We start from the raw sequence: 18,768 nt of genomic DNA, 5'->3' as shown, positions 1-18,768 counted from the left end.
GTAATTTATTGTAGAGTCTGGAAGGCATATGTTTCTTGGTGTGAATCCAGGGGTTGGCATCCTAGGAAGTATGCCATAGGTAGAATTCTTGCCTTTCTGCAAGTGGGGCTAGAGATGAAACTAGCCTTGAGTACTATCAAGGGCCAGGTCTCGGCCTTATCAGTATTGTTTTAGCGTCCGCTTGCTTCGCATTCTTTGATCCGAAGCTTTATACAGGGAGGTAACGCGGCTTATTCCACCGGTTAGAGCATCCCTGAACCCTTGGGACTTGAATTTAGTTCTGTCAGCATTACAGAAACAGGCTTTTGAGCCGATATGACATATTCCCTTGGTTCTTTTGACAAGGAAGCTAGTTTTTCTGGTAGCCATTTCTTCTGCAAGAAAGGTATCAGAATTGGCGTCTCTTTCTTGTAAAGAGCCATATTTAATCATTCACAAGGATAGAGTAGTATTGCGTCGTCACCCTATCTTTCTACCGAAGGTGGTTTCAGGTTTTTATCTAAACCAGGATATTGTCCTGCCTTCATTTTTTCCAGAACCCTGTTCTACGAAAGAAAGTCACTACATTCTCTGGATGTAGTGTGAGTGTTCAAATTTTTTTTTAGAGGCGACTGCTCAGGTTCAAAAAACTGATGTTTTGTTTGTGTTGCCTGAAGGTCCTAGAAAAGGACAGGCAGCGTCGAAGTCTACTATTGCTAAGTGGATTCGGCAAGTAATTATTCAAGCTTATGGTTTGAAGAGGAAAGTTCCACCTCTTCAAATCAAAGCGCACTCCACCAGGGTTGTTAGTGCTTCGTGGGCAGTGCATCACCAGGATTCCATGGGTCAAATCTGCAAGGCCGCAACTTGGTCTTCAGTCCATACATTCACCAGATTCTATCAGGTGGATGTGAGAAGGCATGAGGATATCGCCTTTGAGCGCAGTGTGCTGCAGGCAGCAGTATAAGGTCCTCAGGTCTGATTGCCCCCTACATTTTGTTTGTGTCTTCCTCCCCTCAGATAGCATTGCTCTGGGACATCCCATTCAGTGAATACTGTGGCTCTGTGTCCCGTGATGTATGAAAAAGAAAATATGATTTTTATAACAGCTTACCTGAAAAAATCCTTTTCTTCGAGTACATAACGGGACACAGAGGTCTCTCCCCTCCTAATACACGTATATTGCTTTGCAAAACTGAGGTTCTCCCAGTAAGGGGAGGAGTTATATAGGGAGCTAAACTTCCTATCTAGGGTGTGTCAGTGTCCATCACCTAGAGGTGCCTATATAACCCATTCAGTAAATACTGTGGCTCTGTGTCCCGTGATGTACTTAAAAAAAAAAAAGGATTTTACAGGTAAGCTGTATCCTATTATGCGGGCGCTACTCACGTATGCGTCAACTTCTGCACGCGAGCTTGACGGGATGAGGGACGTTTAAAAAAAATAATTTTTTTTTCCTGTTTATTTTACCTTTTACCTTTAAAAAAAAAAAGTGTCACTTTTATTCCTATTAAAAGGAATGTAAACATCCCTTGTAATAGAAAAAAAGCATGACAGGACCTCTTAAATATGAGATCTGTGGTCAGAAAGACCTCAGATCTCATATTTACACTGAAATGCAATAAAAAAAAAAAGAAAATTGTCATTTAAAAAAAAAAAAAAAAAAAAAATGTCCCTTTTAAAAGCTATGGGCGGAAGTGAGGTTTTGACGTCGCTTCCGCCCTGCAGTGGTGTGGAGATAGGTGGGGCCATCTTCCCCTCACTCGTCTCCATACCCAGCAAGGGAGAACATCCGATTGCCTCCTCTGCTGCCCACGGCTCCGGTAAGCGACGGAGAGCACTGGAGCGTGGCGGGGGGTGCCCCTCTCCCTCCGCCGATTAAAAGTGATCTCACTGCGAATCCACCGCAGAGACCACTCTTATCGGAAAGCGGACCGCTGGCTGAAGAAGAGGATACCGGGGTTATGGAAGCTAGCTGCTGCTATAAGAACGATATTCCTCTTCAAAGTTAGGACGTATATCGACGTGCGGTGGTCCGTAAGTGGTTAAAGCGGGGGTTCCGCCGATTTTTTTTTTTTTTTTTTTTTTTCTTTTTTAAAGTCAGCAGCTACAAATACTGCAGCTGCTGACTTTTAAAATAAGGACACTTACCTTTCCAGGGCGCCCGTGATGTCGGCACCCGAAGCCTGCTATCCCTTGGCTGTCGGATGCTGCTGCCGCCATCCTCGGTAAGGGAATCAGGAAGTGAAGCCTTGCAGCTTCACTTCCTGGTTCCTTGTGCGCATGCGCGACTCGCGCTGCGCTGTCCCACTGATCCCTGCTGTGTTCTGGGACCCGTGTGTATCCCAGAAGACAGCGGGGGGGGGACTTGGGGGAGTGGCGTAGATACCCATGGGTGGCTCGGGTATCTATGCCCGGACGTGGGAGCAAAATACCTGTGTTAGGCAGGTATCCGCTCCCCCCCCCCCCCCCGAAAGGTGACAAATGTGACACCGGAGGGGGGAGGAACCGGAAAAGGGGAAGTTCCATTTTTGGATGGAACTCCGCTTTAAAGTGATTGTAAAGTCTCGTCTTTTTTTTTTTCTCTCTCTAAAAATAACAAACCTGTCATACTTACTTGCCCTGTGCAGTAGTTTTGCACAGGACAGCCTAGATCCACCTCTTCTCAGGGTCCCTCTTCGGCTTTCCTGGCCCCTTCCTCCTGTCCCCACAGTAAGCTGCTTGTTTTGGGGGCACTCAAACCGAGCCACAGCTCCCTGTGTCCATTCTGACACTGAGCCCCGGTGAATCCCCGCCCCCTCTCTTTCCTGATTTGCTAACTGACTTTGACAACAGCGGGAGCCAATGGCATCGCTGCTGTGTGTCAGCCAATCAGGAGGAGAGTCCCAGACGGCCGAGCCACTCGTGGACCGTGCTGGAGAGAGATGGGGCTCTGGTAAGTATTAGGGGGTGCTAGGGCGGCTGCTGCACACAGAAGGTTTTTTATCTTCATGCATAGAATGCATGAAGTTTAAAAAAGCCTTCTGACTTTACAACCACTTTAATTCTGACCTCTACATGCTGTTATCCATCCAAAGAGCTCTGGGGACACAATGTCGGTGGTCATATTGCCGAAGTCCAAACACTAGAGGCCAGCCATATCTTTTTGGTTTGGTGGCCATTTTGCCATGGTCCCAGAATACAGAATGGAAGAAGAGAACCAGAAATGGCAAATTAATTTGATATGCCTTGTTAATAACAACTGCCTTGTGTGAGTAGCATTTTTTTTTTAATAAGTTGGTGAAGTTTTACACTACTACACTGAGTTCCTTCCTTATTTCTATATTCCCCTCAGCTTTTTCTGCGCAGTGCTGTGTGAGCTCTTATTCTGTGTACTGCAGTGTGCCATCCATCCCAGCGGGTATCTCTCCTAAAAACTGCAGCCAGGCCCCCATATCTAAGGTCTTACCTGATGGTAAGCAGTTTGTGAGTTGGGCGTGCACCTGGGTGTGGAGTAGCATACGGTTGTATAAGATTGGGGCAATATACACATTTTATTTCTTGCACCGATCACCTTTTATTTGGACTGATTTTGCACTGTACACTTTATTAAATGATCATCTTTGGACACTTTTGATTGATTTTCACACTATGATTTTTATGTAATATTCTTATGTCATGGAGTTGTATTGCAAGTGTATTAGCACTTTGATAGCGCAACACAATTATTTTGCTTATTGTTTTTATCTGTATGTGGGAGTGCAGTGAGTGCTGCTGTCCCTATCTTAGTTGATGTCTATTGGTTTCATATGGTTGTTAGTTTTCTGACACTGAGCGCAATCAATATTTCTTTTTCCAGGAAGTATTGATAGTTTTAAAAGGCTCTTGGGTGTGCATCTTAGAGAACCCAATATACAGGGATATGGGAAATGATTATCGACCTGAACACACATACAAGTGCACAGGTTGGACTGGATTGACTTGTGTCTTTATGTAACCTTACCAACTATGAAACTATTTACAAACTCTGAATAGACAAGGGAAGTTTTTTTGTGGGAGTTTTAGGGGTGCCAAACAAAGAGATTAAATTACAGTACTCCAAAGTATAAAAATAGAACAGTTTATTACATAGAAAACAAATTTAAAAATGTTGGCTGTACAAAAGATACGCAGATATAGTTACATATCTAAAGAGCAGATGGAAAAAATGGTCACTCTACAGTAATAAGGAGTGACTTATCCCGACATGTTTCGCCTGTTACGGCTTCCTCAGGGGATGCTTTTTTCACAGTTAGATGTGATACTGCATAAAGCAAAATACAATTAGAAACAGTACAAACTTGATGGTACAATAGAATACATATGCTGTTGATCGCGCAAGAGGGTGTATTACCTGCGACTCTATGTTAAGCCAGGTGGAAAAACAGACACTGGGTGACATGCAAGGCAAGCTGACCAAAATGAGAGGCCCACAGCAGGATCAAATAAGCAGGTATCTATTCGGGGAAGTGTTAAAAAAAAAATATAATAAGAAATGGCCTAAAAAAGCATGGTAGTAAGGTGGGGGAAGAGAAAAAAGTGAAGGAGGAGAAAGGGGGAACACGTAGAAAGGAGAAAAGGAATACTGAGCACACAGCTAAAATAACAAAGGAGTGGCTTCACAACAACTCCGTGACTGTTCTTGAATGGCCCAGCCGTAGCCCTGACTTAAACCCAATTGAGCATCTCTGGAGAGACCTAAAAATGGCTGTCCACCAACGTTTACCATCCAACCTGACAGAACTGGAGAGGATCTGCAAGGAAGAATGGCAGAGGATCCCCAAATCCAGGTGTGAAAAACTTGTTGCATCTTTCCCAAAAAGATTCATGGCTGTATTAGATCAAAAGGGTGCTTCTACTAAATACTGAGCAAAGGGATTGAATACTTAGGACCATGTGATATTTCAGTTTTTTTTTTTTTTTTTTTAAATCTGCAATAATGTCAACAATTCTGTGTTTTTCTGTCAATATGGGGTGCTGTGTGTATTAATGAGGAAAAAAAAATCAACTTGATTTTAGCAAATGGCTGCAAAATAACAGAGTGAAAAATTTAAGGGGGTCTGAATACTTTCTGTCCCCTGTGTGTGTGTGTGTGTGTATAATACACACACAGTTAGGTCCATTTATATTTGGACACAGGCACAATTTTAGTTTTTTCAGGTATTTACAAAAACGTATTCAAGCTATAGTTATATAATGGATATGGTCTGAAAGTGCACATTCTCAGGTTTAATTTGAGGGTATGTACATCCAAATCAGAGGAAGGGTTTAGGAATTAAAGCTCTTAAGAATAGCCGCCCTGCCCCTTTTTCAAGGGTCCAAAAGTAAGTGGACAATTGAATCCTAAGCTGTTTCATATGCAGGTGTGGGCTACTCCCTCCATTATTTCCTCATCAATTAAGCAGGTAAAAAGTCTGAATTTGGTATTTGCATTTGGAAATTCTCTGTTGGTGCTAATGCTATTTGCATCTGCATTTTCTGACCATACATTTTTTTTTCTTCTTTTTTTTTCTTTTTTTAGGCATCGCTGTACTGAACCATACAATGTATGTCCCAGCACGGCATCCGTCTTTCCCTTCTTTTACTCCTCACTGATGTTGCGGATATCTTCCGACAACGTCAGAGGGAGTGACTACGAGCATGTACTGATGGTGTCCTCCCCTCACATAGGGAATGACGTAGGACACGCACCAGCGGCGATTTTCTCCGTACACCGCTCTTTTCGGCTATGCTCATGCGCCGGCGTCGATGGCCGGCATATTTAAATGGGATTTTAGCCATTCATTCTTAGGCACTCCTTCAGTGCACGCCGGATCGTCATACCTATAGGTAGGTTTTCTATACTGGGTGTCATCCTTGAGATCTTTTTCTTTACTAATGCCCCCTGTTTATGGGCGCATTAATGCATATGTTACCTTTATACTCTTAGGTCCTATCTGAGGTAACGCTGGGACATTTCCTCCTCGGCTATTTAGCCTAAACAGTATTAACTGCAAGCAGCTGCTATGTCCCACCTAACTGAATGGAACTTGAATTGAACCTCAAGATTACTTTTAGCTAGGTAGGCAATCTCTTCCCTCTATCAAGGACACATGGGGACCCTCTTTAATCTGGCGGTCTATTATTTTAGTAGGAGCTTTGTATGCATCTTATAAGACCCCTTTTCTTTGTTATAGGGTTCCGGTTTTCCCCTATTGGTTTTTATCTGATCACCTCATCATATTCCAGGTATCTATTTATTTACTTCACATCTTCACTTCGTTGTTTCTATTTTGCTCTGTCACGGGCACTTTTTGGGCCGGGTATTACCATCCATTTATCCGCCCTGTTCCCTAGCTCCTTAGAAGGAATTCATTATTTTTTCCCCTTTCTTTCTTTAGTTCATTTCTACATCTTTTCTCATTTTTATTGTCTTTATCATGCAGATATTGTTTACACTGTGCACCCTGAGAACGTACTGAAATATTTAACGACACCCACAGGTGGCAGGTTGTGTAGTGCTAATGTGGACTGATTGGTCTCTAGTGCACTTTTTTGACATGGAATCATCACATTGGGTATGTTGCTAATCTGCCTTTAGATTTTTTATGATTTTTTGGTGATTATATAGTTTCCATTCATCTATAACCCTACCTCTCCTTCCATCGTGACCACCTGTTTGTTTTGATTACATGTTTTGTTTTGATACTTTTACGCTCTACTGTATGTGTTATCTGACATTCCTCTTTGTAATTCTAGAATTTATTTGAATGTTAAACCTTTTGAAACCCTGGCCCCTGACAAAGGTATTGGAACATTACTACCGGAAACGCGTCGGGCATTTGGGCATTCACGTTGTACGCCTATTGCATATATACATTGACTGGTTGATTTCTCATGTAGCACATGCTGTGCATCTTCATCATGTGTTTTTATATGTATTTTATTCTATACCATTAAAGATTATTTTTTATAAATATTTGCGAGTGGGTGGTCCATTTAAAGTCCCAATTTAGGGGATCATTACCTTTGTTTCCATTAAGGGGGATGGGACCACCATGCTCGATATGATATGATGGGAGCCTCTATTTTTTCTGAGTTACAGAGGAGGTCACTCTCGCTCTAACGTTCGCAGTGATAACTCACATGTGGGGTTTGAACACCGTTTTCATATGTGGGCGGGACTTACGTATGCGTTCACCTCTGCGTGCAAGCTCACGGGGACAGGGGCACTTTAAAAAAAAAAAAAAATTATTGTTCATTTTACTTTATTTTGGTTTGACATGTTTTTCCAAAAAACATTTTTGATCACTTTTATTCCTATTACAAGGAATGTAAACATCCCTTGTAATAGGAATATGGCATGACAGGTCCTCTTTACAGTGAGATATGGGGTCAATAAGACCCCACATCTCACCTCTAGGCTGGGAAGCCTGAAATTAAAAAATAAAATGATCCTAGCTTCGATCGTAGCGGTGAGTCGGTAGAAGCACCGGAGGGCTGTGGGAGGGGGGATGTCCCCTCTCGCCTCCCATAAGAACATTCAAGCAGTGGAACAGCCGCTATGATCATTCTTATAGTGTAGGGAATTGCCGGCTGAAAAAGCTGATATCTGAATGATGCCTGTAGCTGCAGGCATCATTCAGATATCCCCGCACAAAGTCAAGGACGTCATATGACGTCCGGCGGGCGGGAAGTGGTTAAAACGCATTTTTTTTTTAACACAAAGTTGTCCATTTATACAATATTTCTAACACATAGCATGTACTTACCAAAAATGACACCCCAAAATAGATCCTCCTACTCCTCCTGAGTATGGCGATACCACATGTGTGAGACTTCCACAGCCTGGCCACATACAGAGGCCGAGTACAGCCAAATATGGCTGGGTATAGCTGAATATGGCAGGGTACTGCATGGTATCGCCGAGGATGACTGGGTATGGCTGGGAATGGCAGAGTATGGCTGGGTATCACCGAGTATTGCAGAGTATGGCTGGGTATTGCAGAGTTACCAATCTCAGATCTTATGTACAAGACACTCACCATGTACTATCAAAGATTGCAGATCTGGAGATTACTGGTGACTTCCTCCTTGTAGGTGTGGATGTTGAATCCCTATACACTTCAATCCCACATCATTGTGGTGTTCAAGCAGTGAAAGCTTTCCTTGAATTGAGCTACCCTGAATTTGGACCTCAGAACGAGGTCCTAATAGAATTATTGGAATTCGCTCTGAGAAACATTTTTTTTCAATTCTCCTCGCATTACTATCAACAAATCAGAGGTACTTCGATGGGGGCCGCGTGGGCACCAGCATACGCGTGCCTCCACCTCGGATTATGGGAAGAGGAGGATGTATTTACGTTACCGATGTACTCAGACCACGTACATATGCTCTTGTTATCCGGAAAGGTACCAGGGAGGAAGTACATACCTTTATTGATCTCTTTAATGAGAATAATCGTAATATTCACCTAACCTATGTTGTCGATGAAAAACAAATACCCTTCCTTGATCTATTGATCTCCATTGAGAACGGGAAACTATGCACTCGCACTTTCCGCAAAAAGACATCAGCCAATACTCTTAAGGGCTGATAGTCATCAATTCCTAAGGATTAAAAGGAACTATACCCAAAAAAGCGATCTCAAAAAGGAAAATGCTGACCTTTATAAAAGATTTCGGGAAAGGAGATATTCCCATGGTCAAATCCGAAAGGCCAGAGTTAAAGCAGCATGCAGAAACAGAGAAAATCTGCTTGCTTTGAAACCTAAACCAATGATGAAGAAACATGCTGACCCTGTCCCAGTGAGAATGATCACTTCTTACGGTGCCCAGTGGGAATCTGTATGGAGTATCTTAGAAAAACATTGGGGCATCTTGCTCAATGGCCCAGGCATGGAGGACATTGTGGGAACTTCACCCAACTTGGTGGCCATAAGGGCCAGGAATTTAGGAGATATTCTGATTCATTCTGAATTTTTGAAAGAGCCAAGCCCCAATTGGCTATCCGAATATCCCAGGAGTAAAGGAATGTACCCATACAATCGGTGCCAAATCTGTCCATTTGTGGACAGAACTGCAATTTTCCATGATGTCCATAGACAGCAATCTTTTGAGATCCGTAATCTCATTAACTGTTCAACTAGTAGAGTAATCTACATGCTCACCTGTCCATGTCCAAAGATCCATACTGGTAAAACCAAGAGGTCTCTTAGGACCAGGATAGGTGAGCACTTACGTGAGAACAAGGGGGAGAAAGAGACCCTGAAAGATCTCAGGAAAAACCATTGGCAAAGCACTTTGCCCTATGCCACCAAGGGAAGCCAGATGGCCTGAGGGTGAAAGGTATCTACGCATTTAAACTGTCACCAAGAAGGGGGTACTTCAATCGCATCCTCCTGCAAAAGGAAAAAAGATGGATTTATCGATTGGGGTCCCTTGCCCCTTTGGGACTCAATACCGAGTTGAATCTACAGTCCTTCTTAGAATCTTAAAAAATCCTGGTGCATACTAGGTATGCCTTTTGGGCTTGTTTTGATTTTTTTGATTTGTTTGAGTGTTTAATTCCTAATTTTTATGATTTCCTTTATTGGTCACCTATAAATATGTCTGCAGTGATTTGGAGATAAAAAAAATCTTTGTCTTCGGGACTATTGCCACATCTATATTGGTGAGTTATTATTTCATTAGATTCACTATTACTACTCATAGGTCTTACTGAGAATCCTATATTATTTGTGTTCTAGTATCAGGCTATACAGCCATCTGTATTTTGCTGGTTTGTGTCCCTTATGCTCTTTCTTTTTGTTCCTGAGCTCTGCCAACGTCTTTGTATTAAGTATAACACTTGCATTGAATCAACAACAGGGATGAAGGGGATCACTTTATAGATAGAGTGATAAAAAATACTGCTTACAATGACACCCCTATGCATACTGAGATCACTGGTTGAGACCAATGGTTTTGATAGTACAAAGATGCTTTGAACTCACAAGAGACGATAATCTTCAACATTAGGAATGACAACCTGACTTAGATTTCATGTGGACTGCTCCATTCAGAAAGTAGAAATATGAACCATGTTTATTATACTTTTTTGAAAACATTGGGCGGCGCTGTCGGAATGGTTCTGTCAATAAAAGGAAGCGACAGCCCCTAGCCCCGCCTAGTCCAGACAAAGCTACGCTAATCAGTTAGCGAAACGCGTTGAAGTCACAGCGGTCACGTGAAGCCAGTGCATGGTATGCCCCGTACCAACCCCACGGAGAGATAGGAGACGCTGGCTGCACCATTACACGGCCTGTATGTCATGTTTGACTAATGCTATTAGTCCCGCATACCTAGCGGCTCCGCTCAGAGATGATGGGATCGTTCCATCACATGTGAGCCTCCATGAAGATAGCAATGTGTAGGGGCTTTGATCCGTACTAGGATGAGGCGGGACAGCTAAAGACAATGTCAAGTATGGTAAAGTACTGAAGCCTTATTTCCTTCTTCTCCTATTTACCCAAATCACCTTAATAGCGCTGGTTGAATCAGTCTGTGCAACAAATCAATTTTTTGCCCGTCTCATAAAGACTGGCAAGATCCCCACCAATCATATGGGTAGAACTCTGTATTAGTAGTCTATTGATGGTCACACAGCTGTTTTGCTACAAGTGAATTTTAAGGACACCATCTATGAGTCTGTCGAGTTTGAAATACTTCCAGTTACTTATTTGCAGGGCATCTGTTAATTAGCTGAGATACAGCCGTTGTTATAGCATGCTTGAACTGCTATACTGAAACACACTCTTTAATAGTTTGTCTTGTTACTGACATAAACTACGCAACATCATTGCTTACAACTTGAGAAAGTAACGGCAAATATTCCAGCTAAAGACGATCAGTAACCATGGAGTAATATCCACCATCCATAACGGCAAATATTCCAGCTAAAGACGATTATTAATCATGGAGTAATATCCACTATCCAGATAGCGGTGCCCTCACTTCATTAGTTAGCGATACTTTTTCAATTTTTCCAGCAGCAACCATATATAAATTAACGTGTGTGATTCCATGCTCTATTAGAGCCCCCAGGGGGCCATTCACAGTGAAATTGTATAAAGGTCTATGATGACATTTGAATTAGGGTTTTTCTTTTCCCTTTCATGTACACGCATTGTCGTACTCATGCAAGGTTATCGCACACCAATTTCACTGTGAATGGTGGATTGGTGTCCAGACTATCTGTGTTGGAGGTTTTTTTTATATGTTTTTTCATGTTTTTGTCCTTATGTGTTTTTTCTTTTTCTGAATGTGTTTAGAACTTTATCCTCCTATGAGGTGTCTCCCCTTGTGAGAACCTTGAGGAGGGTATAAAGTGAAGCTGTTTCGTTAATCAAGGTGCATCTTATTAACTTTTGTAGCACGTTCCCAATATGGGTCCAATAAAATTTGGTATTTTTTATAGAAACATACCCAGGTTAGACTTTTTGTTGCTGAAGTAGCCTCTTTCTGATCCTGGTAGGAATACCAGGATCTGCTTGTTTGTATGCATTGGTTCTTTGGCTACAGCAACAGTACCATACTTGGGTAAGCTTTATTAGGGTGCATATAGACCACCCATTACCATGGGTTATTGTTCAGCAGAACTCGTTTTCTCTTCTCTCTTTTTTGGTTGTATGGCGGGGTATTGCAGGGTAGTGCAGAGTATTGCAGGGTATTGCAGAGCTTTGAGGGATGGCTGAGCATGGATGGATGGATGGCAATTGTCACAGAGCAGCGCTGTGGGCACTACACATCCAGCCCACAGCGCTGCTGCTGTCCGATCTCTCCCCCTCTCCTCTGACACTGTACCGATTGGTACACAGAGGGGAGAGAGGAACCGGCATCATGACATGACGTCGGTTTGTTTACCTGTGATCGCTCCGTCGAATGACGGAGCGATCACAGGTAAACAAACCGGCGTCATGTCACATGGTAAATGCCCACGATCAGTGGCCCTTTACCAGGATCCATGATGCGTCGGGTCCTTGGGTGTTCTGAGGTGCGTGCCCCAGGGGGCGCGCGAGAGCGGGATTCTGGGAGGACGTCACTATACGACCTCCCAGAGTTATCCAACCGCCCTGCAGCCGTCATTCGGCTATGGACCAGTTGGTAAGTGGTTAAGTAGATCCCTGGTATCTTTGACATATTAAGTAAGTGACATTACATGTGGGTTGAGGTATTGATCTACAATACTGCTGGCATTTTCAGTTAGACATTCACACCCTGAAACAACCCGGTGGTGATGTTAAGGACTTATAAGTTTTAGGGAGAGTGTAGAAAGTTGGTATTTTCAGATTTTTAACATGAAGAAATTTCCAAGTATTTTCATCGATAATTCCTTGATGGTGGGCATTTAGGATAATACCATAGTATTCTTTGTTATAGTGGTCTATCACAGTTTTGGTAATGGATCTATACCAGTCTTTATTTTGCAAAATCTCTAAACAGAGTTTCATAAAATTCAACATCCATTATTACCAGATTGCCACCCTTATCGGCCAGTTTTATTATTATCGATGAGTTACTCTGCAAAGAAGTTAGTGCCCGTTTCTGTTTATTTGAAAAATTATTGGGTTTGGTCTTATGCCAAACAGTTTTTTTCAATTTCCTGTGTAGTCTGTTGTACAAAGGCCCAAATGTTTGGGTTGTTGTTTAATAATGCAAAATTACGTGACTTTGATTTAAATGAGGAGGGAGGGAGGAAGGTCACACCCCCCGAGACATCCATCGACATATCCTCAGAAGGGATGTCTGGTTCGGTGTGACCCTCCTCCCATAGCCCCATAAGATCCTCAAGTGCACAGAGTTTCTGTAAATTATAAATACTAGGATCTGGGCCACTGAAAACGGTGGATCCAGATGATTGTGTGGATTTGTCATAGAAAGTTTTAAACATAGGTTTGCATACAAACAGATGGATATCTTTAATAATTGTGAAACCGTCCACATCAGAGTCCAGACAGAAGGTCAGGCCCAATTTGAGAACCTGATCCTCTGCCTCGGACAAGCGATGTGAGGAGAGGTTCACTATTTCAAGTTGAGTTGTTCGTCCATCTGTTGAGGGGTGGCATCTGGAAGTGGGCTCAAGCCCACCTCTTGTGCCTTCCCTAAAAAAATAGGCGCTAATTTAGGATCTAGTTGTGATGGAATGGTGGAAGCAAACATAGTGTTAAGGCTCCCTACCTTATTAGAAGTGCATGATGACGCACGATGTGCAGGGTACACTTAGATCCGTGGTGGGAGCCGGTGCGAAGGTGCCAGACGCAATATTGGTCAGTGAATGCTGTGACATAGGTGATTGTATATTCCTTGGAGGAGACCCAGAGATCTACGATTCTGTGACATCCCGAAGGTGCGTTTGAAGGACTGCAAAGATTGTGCATCCGAATTTCCCTTTCTTTTTTTAGGTAATCTATCTGCAGATACATCACGGTACAAAGTAGATTGGCTGGAGGAAATTGAAGATGTAGAAGAGATGTTAGGGATAATATTATCGCCATTAGGGGGTGCATAATTTGTTTCCCTAGGGAAATATCTAGGTTGTACATTTGAGCTCAACTTATATGCATAGCCTCCCTCATGTGCCAATTGGTCCGTAAAATTTGGATTCCTTGCCTTTTATAATATCGGCTGTATATTTTTTGATCATTTCTTTTGCCTCCTTCTCTTTTTGAGCAAAAGCAGAAGATGAGGCTATCGAAGCATGTTCGACAACCCATCTCTGTATCTGCTCATCAAGTGAGGAGATTCATGCTCATATTGAGAGCAGAGGATTGAGATCATTCGGGAAGAGCAAGTCTGTAGATTTGATTCCCATATAAGTTTCAAATTATCATCAACTTTTTTAAGGTTGGGGAAAATTTGAATGCGTAGTCCCCAAGGTATGATCTTATGTTCCAAATACTTTTCAAAATATTTCTTGTGCCAAAAGACACGCACTTTTTTCTCCACCAGGCGTCACAAATGACCTATCAAGATCTTCTTCCTTGATACCAGAGGTTTGATGGAATTGTTCAATTTGGGTCATCAAACCTTCCCACACCTGACCGCAAAAATCTGCCATAGTAATGGGGATGGGTAGGCTCCTATTCCAAATAATAAGGGGGGGGGGGGTGATGAGAAGAAAGACAAAAGATAGATATGAATAGATGTATAGTCAACATATATCAAATTACATAAAGGAAAGATTTTTTTGATTGTTCAATAACAATTTTCATAAAGAATTAGTACATTGGTATACAAAAACAAATAGGCAGTGTCACTATTTACAAACTCTGCTCTCAAGCAAGTTTTTAAACATTATCCCGCATTGCTAACTTTAATTAAGCTGACCCTTTCCATATACACCGATCAGCCATAACTTTATGGCCACCCACCTAATATTGAATAGGTCTACTTTTTGCCACCAAAACAGCCTTGACCTGGCATGGACACTGTAGACCTCTAAAGGTATGCTGTAGCATCTGGCATTAAGCCATCCGTAGCAGATCCTTTCCCAGCAGAACATTGCCCAAAGCATCACAGTGCCTCTGATGGCTTACCTTCTACCCATACTGCATTCTGGTGCCATCTCCTCCTGGGTAAGCTATGCACACACACCCAACCATCCTCACAATGTAAAAGAACACTTGATACATCAGACTAGGGCACCTTCTTCCATTGCTCCGCGGTCAAGTTCTGATGCTCATATGCCCATTGTAGGCGCTTTTGGCTGTGGACACAGGTCAGCATGGGCACCCTGACCAGTCTGCAGCAATGCTGTCCCATACACAACAAACCGTGATGCCCATTATTTCTGTTCTCAACACATCAACTTCAGAGACAACATGTTTACTTGTTGCCCAATATGTATCACCAACTTTCATATGCCATTGTAACGAAATAATCCATGTTATTTATTTAAGCTGTCAGTGGTCATAAAGTTGTGGCTCATCTGTGTATGTCTGTCTGCTTATCTATGTGTGTGTGTATTGTAGGGAACAGCATCAAATGAAGTGTTTGTAAAGAACAAGACTGCACGTCAGGTTGCATTTTAGGGGTTCATGCTGGCTTTTATCTATCTGCAGAACAGAATAAATATGACAGCCTACCCTCTCAGGGGTTATTAGAACGCAATGCTGTGACACAAATCTTTAGCCTCTTGGCTGTTCACTGGACTCTTTTTTTTTTTTTTTTTTTTGTCAGCTCCTAGTTTTGGCCCATTCCTTGTACAGACTGAATCTCTCTGTCTAGCACTACTACATTTTGTTAATAAAGTTTGAAAGTGTGTGTGTGTTCAGCTATTAACCCCCTGTTTACTGCTAAACAGCCAGATTCCAAAGAGCCTTCTAGTCTACCCGATAAAATGTAAAGGTTTGGGTGACACAATGCACTCCATTCTGGACCTTTTGGAGCTGTCTGTTTCAGTGTATATGTGTGTATGTAGATATAGTCTAAATCATGATAGTTTTTATGCTGGAATAAATAATTGTGTTTTTCTTTTAGCTGGGTCCAAACCCCACCACTGTAGGAGAAGTCAATTTAAAACAAGGAGAGAGCACTCTGATGAATGGGGATCAGACCCTTTACATGGTGAACTCCGTATATCCTTACACTCTTGTATTTAATAACGAGAGCCCTCAAAATTTCACACTGGCTGAAAAACACAAAACTTTGAATAAAAAGCGTGGTCCAGCTGCTTCCCCAAAGACGACAATAACAGATTTTTTTGGTGGGGCTACATCAAAAAGCCAAAAGAAAAGCCAACAAGAGGAAGATGATACATTGGAACCAAGCAGTAAGAGGACAAAGCATCAGGAATCAGAATTGCGTGCAACTGAAGAGAGTGATGATTCAGACAAAGAAGACGTTTCTAGTAAACTGAGAGAATTTCAACATATGGCAGCAAATAGCACTAATACAAAAATATCTAGTGAATCTCCAGACACACTGACTGGTGGAACCTGCAGCAAAGACTCTTGGGAAGAGCATGGAAAGCTCCTGGTGTTTAACAAGAAAGGTGTCAGAGCTTTTTCAAAGGTAAAGAAATGCCCAAACAACAGCTTATAATTCAAGCTGTGGTCAATTTGTTTATGTATGTATTTCAGAGAACATAGAAACCTTTTAACACCAACTTCTGCCCCATATTTTGAACCCACACCATTCATAGCACAAGTCTGTTATGTTACCAGTATGTTTGGGTGGGAGAAGAAACCAGAATGTCCCAATAAATCTGTACAAATATAGGGGGAACATATAAGCATTTGAAATTTAAACAAAGAATTCCAGTCCTAGCGCAAACTAGAAAGCCACGATGCTCAAAAAAGTATGAGTCTAGTAGTCTTATCCCACTGAAACCATACAAAAGATCAGCAAAATCCAGGTTAATGTGTGCTCATCTGATCCTGGTTTCGTTTCGCTCTGGAGTGGATTTACTAAAGGCAAATAGACTGTGCACTTTGCGAAGTGCAGTTGCTCGAGAGCTTAGTAAATGAGTGCAAGCTCTGCTGACTTCCATCATTCAATCATGTGCAAGCAAAAATGCTATTTCTTTATTTTTTTTCCTTCCACCTGATTGGGTATTCTTTGCAAAGTGAAGCTTTACCATATTTAATAAGCTCTGGAGCAACTGTACTTGCAAAGTGCATAGTTTATTTGCCTGTGATAAATTAACCCCTTTGTCTCTAAAGACTTGACTGTCTCAACTTGGATGCCACCCTTTTCCAATGAAAGCACCAGTACAAAATAGACTGGGAAATAATTATAACCTTCATTGCTGTTCTAGAAAAACTTTTTCTCTAGTCTGTCCAGGACAGCACTAGAGATGGGCTCCACCTCCGGAGGCAGAAAACGCAACATTTAGATCCTTAAAGGGCGGCTTCTGTCCCTCTTTGTCTTTGTGTTTCCTCCACTGGGGGAGGGGGCTGGATGGAGCTCTCCTTCCCCTGAGCCTAAGGGCTCCTTAAGGGAGAATGGAAGGAGGTCTGCAAGTACCTGGAAAGGTGGCAGGCATCTGAGTCCCCCGGTCAGGGTGCAGAGGAGTTGGTACCAGCGTCCTCCTCCAGGCTAGCCCGGGGAGGGCTGGCGTTCCCCGGGGCTCATGGCGATCTGGCTACTATGGGGGACAGGCGTAGGCCTCGAGTTCCAGCCTGTGGAACGCAGGAGGAGGGTGGGGACTTCCGGCGCACCACTTCCGGGTCACGCAGTGAGCGTGGACACCAGAGCCGTGGCGGTCTTTTTAAAAAAAACACCAGCCACAGCACGGTCCTGATCCACAGTGCAATGCTCCAGCAAGGAACAGAGGACAGCATGGATCCAACTGAACCAGGTGGCAGTGGTGCCGGCCCAGCTCAGGTACGTGGACACTCGGGTGCCTTTTGACCTACAGGGCTGGGGGGGGGGTGATGACTCAATGTAGCTCCCATTTTTTGTCCCCCCCCTCCTTTTTGTGATGGGATCCAGGCTAAAGAGTCGTGAATCCCGTCAGCGGCTGGGTGGGGGTGTTGGTGAAGGTATACACCCACTGATTGGCTAAGGTTTTTTTTTGACAGATGCTTGTCTTTGTTTTTTCTCTTCCTTTGCCTCCCTTCTCTTCTCTCCTTCTCTTGTCTCAGGCTCAGCCCAAAGAACCGGAGAGGTCAGGGGGAAGAAGAGGTGTCCGTCAGAAAGGTGGAACAAGCTCCTTTGTAAACCCTTATTGATAAATTGGTTTACAAGGAGGCAACAGGGGCATGCACAGAATTGATTTCTGGTGTTCAGAAAGAAATTAAGGCCATTTAAGTCGATGCTGTCAAACTTTGAAACCCCAAAACAACCAGCCGCAGTTCCCCCCGCTTCAGCCCCTGAGGAGTATGACGAATCAGGGGAAGAGGAATCAGATCCTTTGGATGAGCTAAGTGAGACGGCATCATCCAAAGATATTCCGAGCCAAGGGACAAATTCACCCAGATACAGGCTCTCGCTCAAGGAGGTGGATGCCTTATTGGGGGTGATCTACGAGATGCTAGATATCAAAGAAGAGAAGGTCTCCTTGTCCCTACATGACCAGATGTATCAGACCCTGAAAGAAGCCCAAAACAGGGTATTTCCGGTACACAGCGAACTGGTGGACTCTATCAAAAAAGAGTGGGAGGAACCAGAGAAAAAAATATTTTTTCCTAAAAGTCTGAAGAGAAGATTCCCCTTCAGTGAGGATTCCTCCTGTATTTGAAACAAAGTGCCCATAGTGGACGCAGCCTTTTCCCAGTGCGCCAAATCAACAGAACTCGCCTTTGAGTACATGGGTGTACTTAGAGAACCCATGGACAAGAGGATGGAGGTACTGTTGGAAAGGTCATGGAAAATAGCCATGACAAATTTTAAACCAGCAATGGCTACAACAATAGTGGCCCGTAATTTGGAGGTCTGGCTGGACCAGGTACAAGGCCATTTGGAAAGTGGGACCTCCAGTAAGGAAATTCTTAATTCTCTTCCCATGCTGCACAAGGCGGCAGGTTATATGGCAGACACTTCTGCTAAGTCGGTCAAGCTATCGGCAAGCACCGCTGCCCTAATAAATTGCTCTCCAGGGCTTTATGGTTAAAATCCTGGTCGGGGAACCCGGCCTCAAAGGTTAGGCTGTGTAGCATCCCATTCGAAGGAGACTCCTTGTTGTGCAAGATCTGGGAAAAGTTCTAGACCATACTGCCAATAAGAAAAAGGCTTTTCCTATCAAAAGTAAGAAAGCCCCAGGGAAACGTTTTTTCCGCCCCAAAAAACAAGGGTCGTCACAGGGACA

The 18,768-nt window shown here is 43.1% G+C and overlaps 1 protein-coding gene across 6 annotated transcripts in view; it reads left to right on the top strand.

Annotated features, from left to right (window-relative positions):
• Positions 1–18,768, top strand: part of PNKP (polynucleotide kinase 3'-phosphatase) — a 409,941-nt gene that overhangs the window by 85,307 nt on the left and 305,866 nt on the right. For all 6 annotated transcript variants that reach the window (XM_073602264.1, XM_073602267.1, XM_073602263.1 and 3 more), the window contains one exon: positions 15,498–16,031. In XM_073602264.1, the coding sequence (XP_073458365.1) occupies positions 15,498–16,031 (534 nt within the window). The remainder of the gene's footprint in view (positions 1–15,497; positions 16,032–18,768) is intronic.

The sequence above is a fragment of the Aquarana catesbeiana genome, linkage group LG10 (assembly GCF_042186555.1).
Source record: "Aquarana catesbeiana isolate 2022-GZ linkage group LG10, ASM4218655v1, whole genome shotgun sequence".
Taxonomy (NCBI): Eukaryota; Metazoa; Chordata; class Amphibia; order Anura; family Ranidae; genus Aquarana; species Aquarana catesbeiana.
The sequence above is the reverse complement of the archived record's forward strand: the minus strand, read 5'-3'. Positions and strand labels throughout refer to the sequence as shown.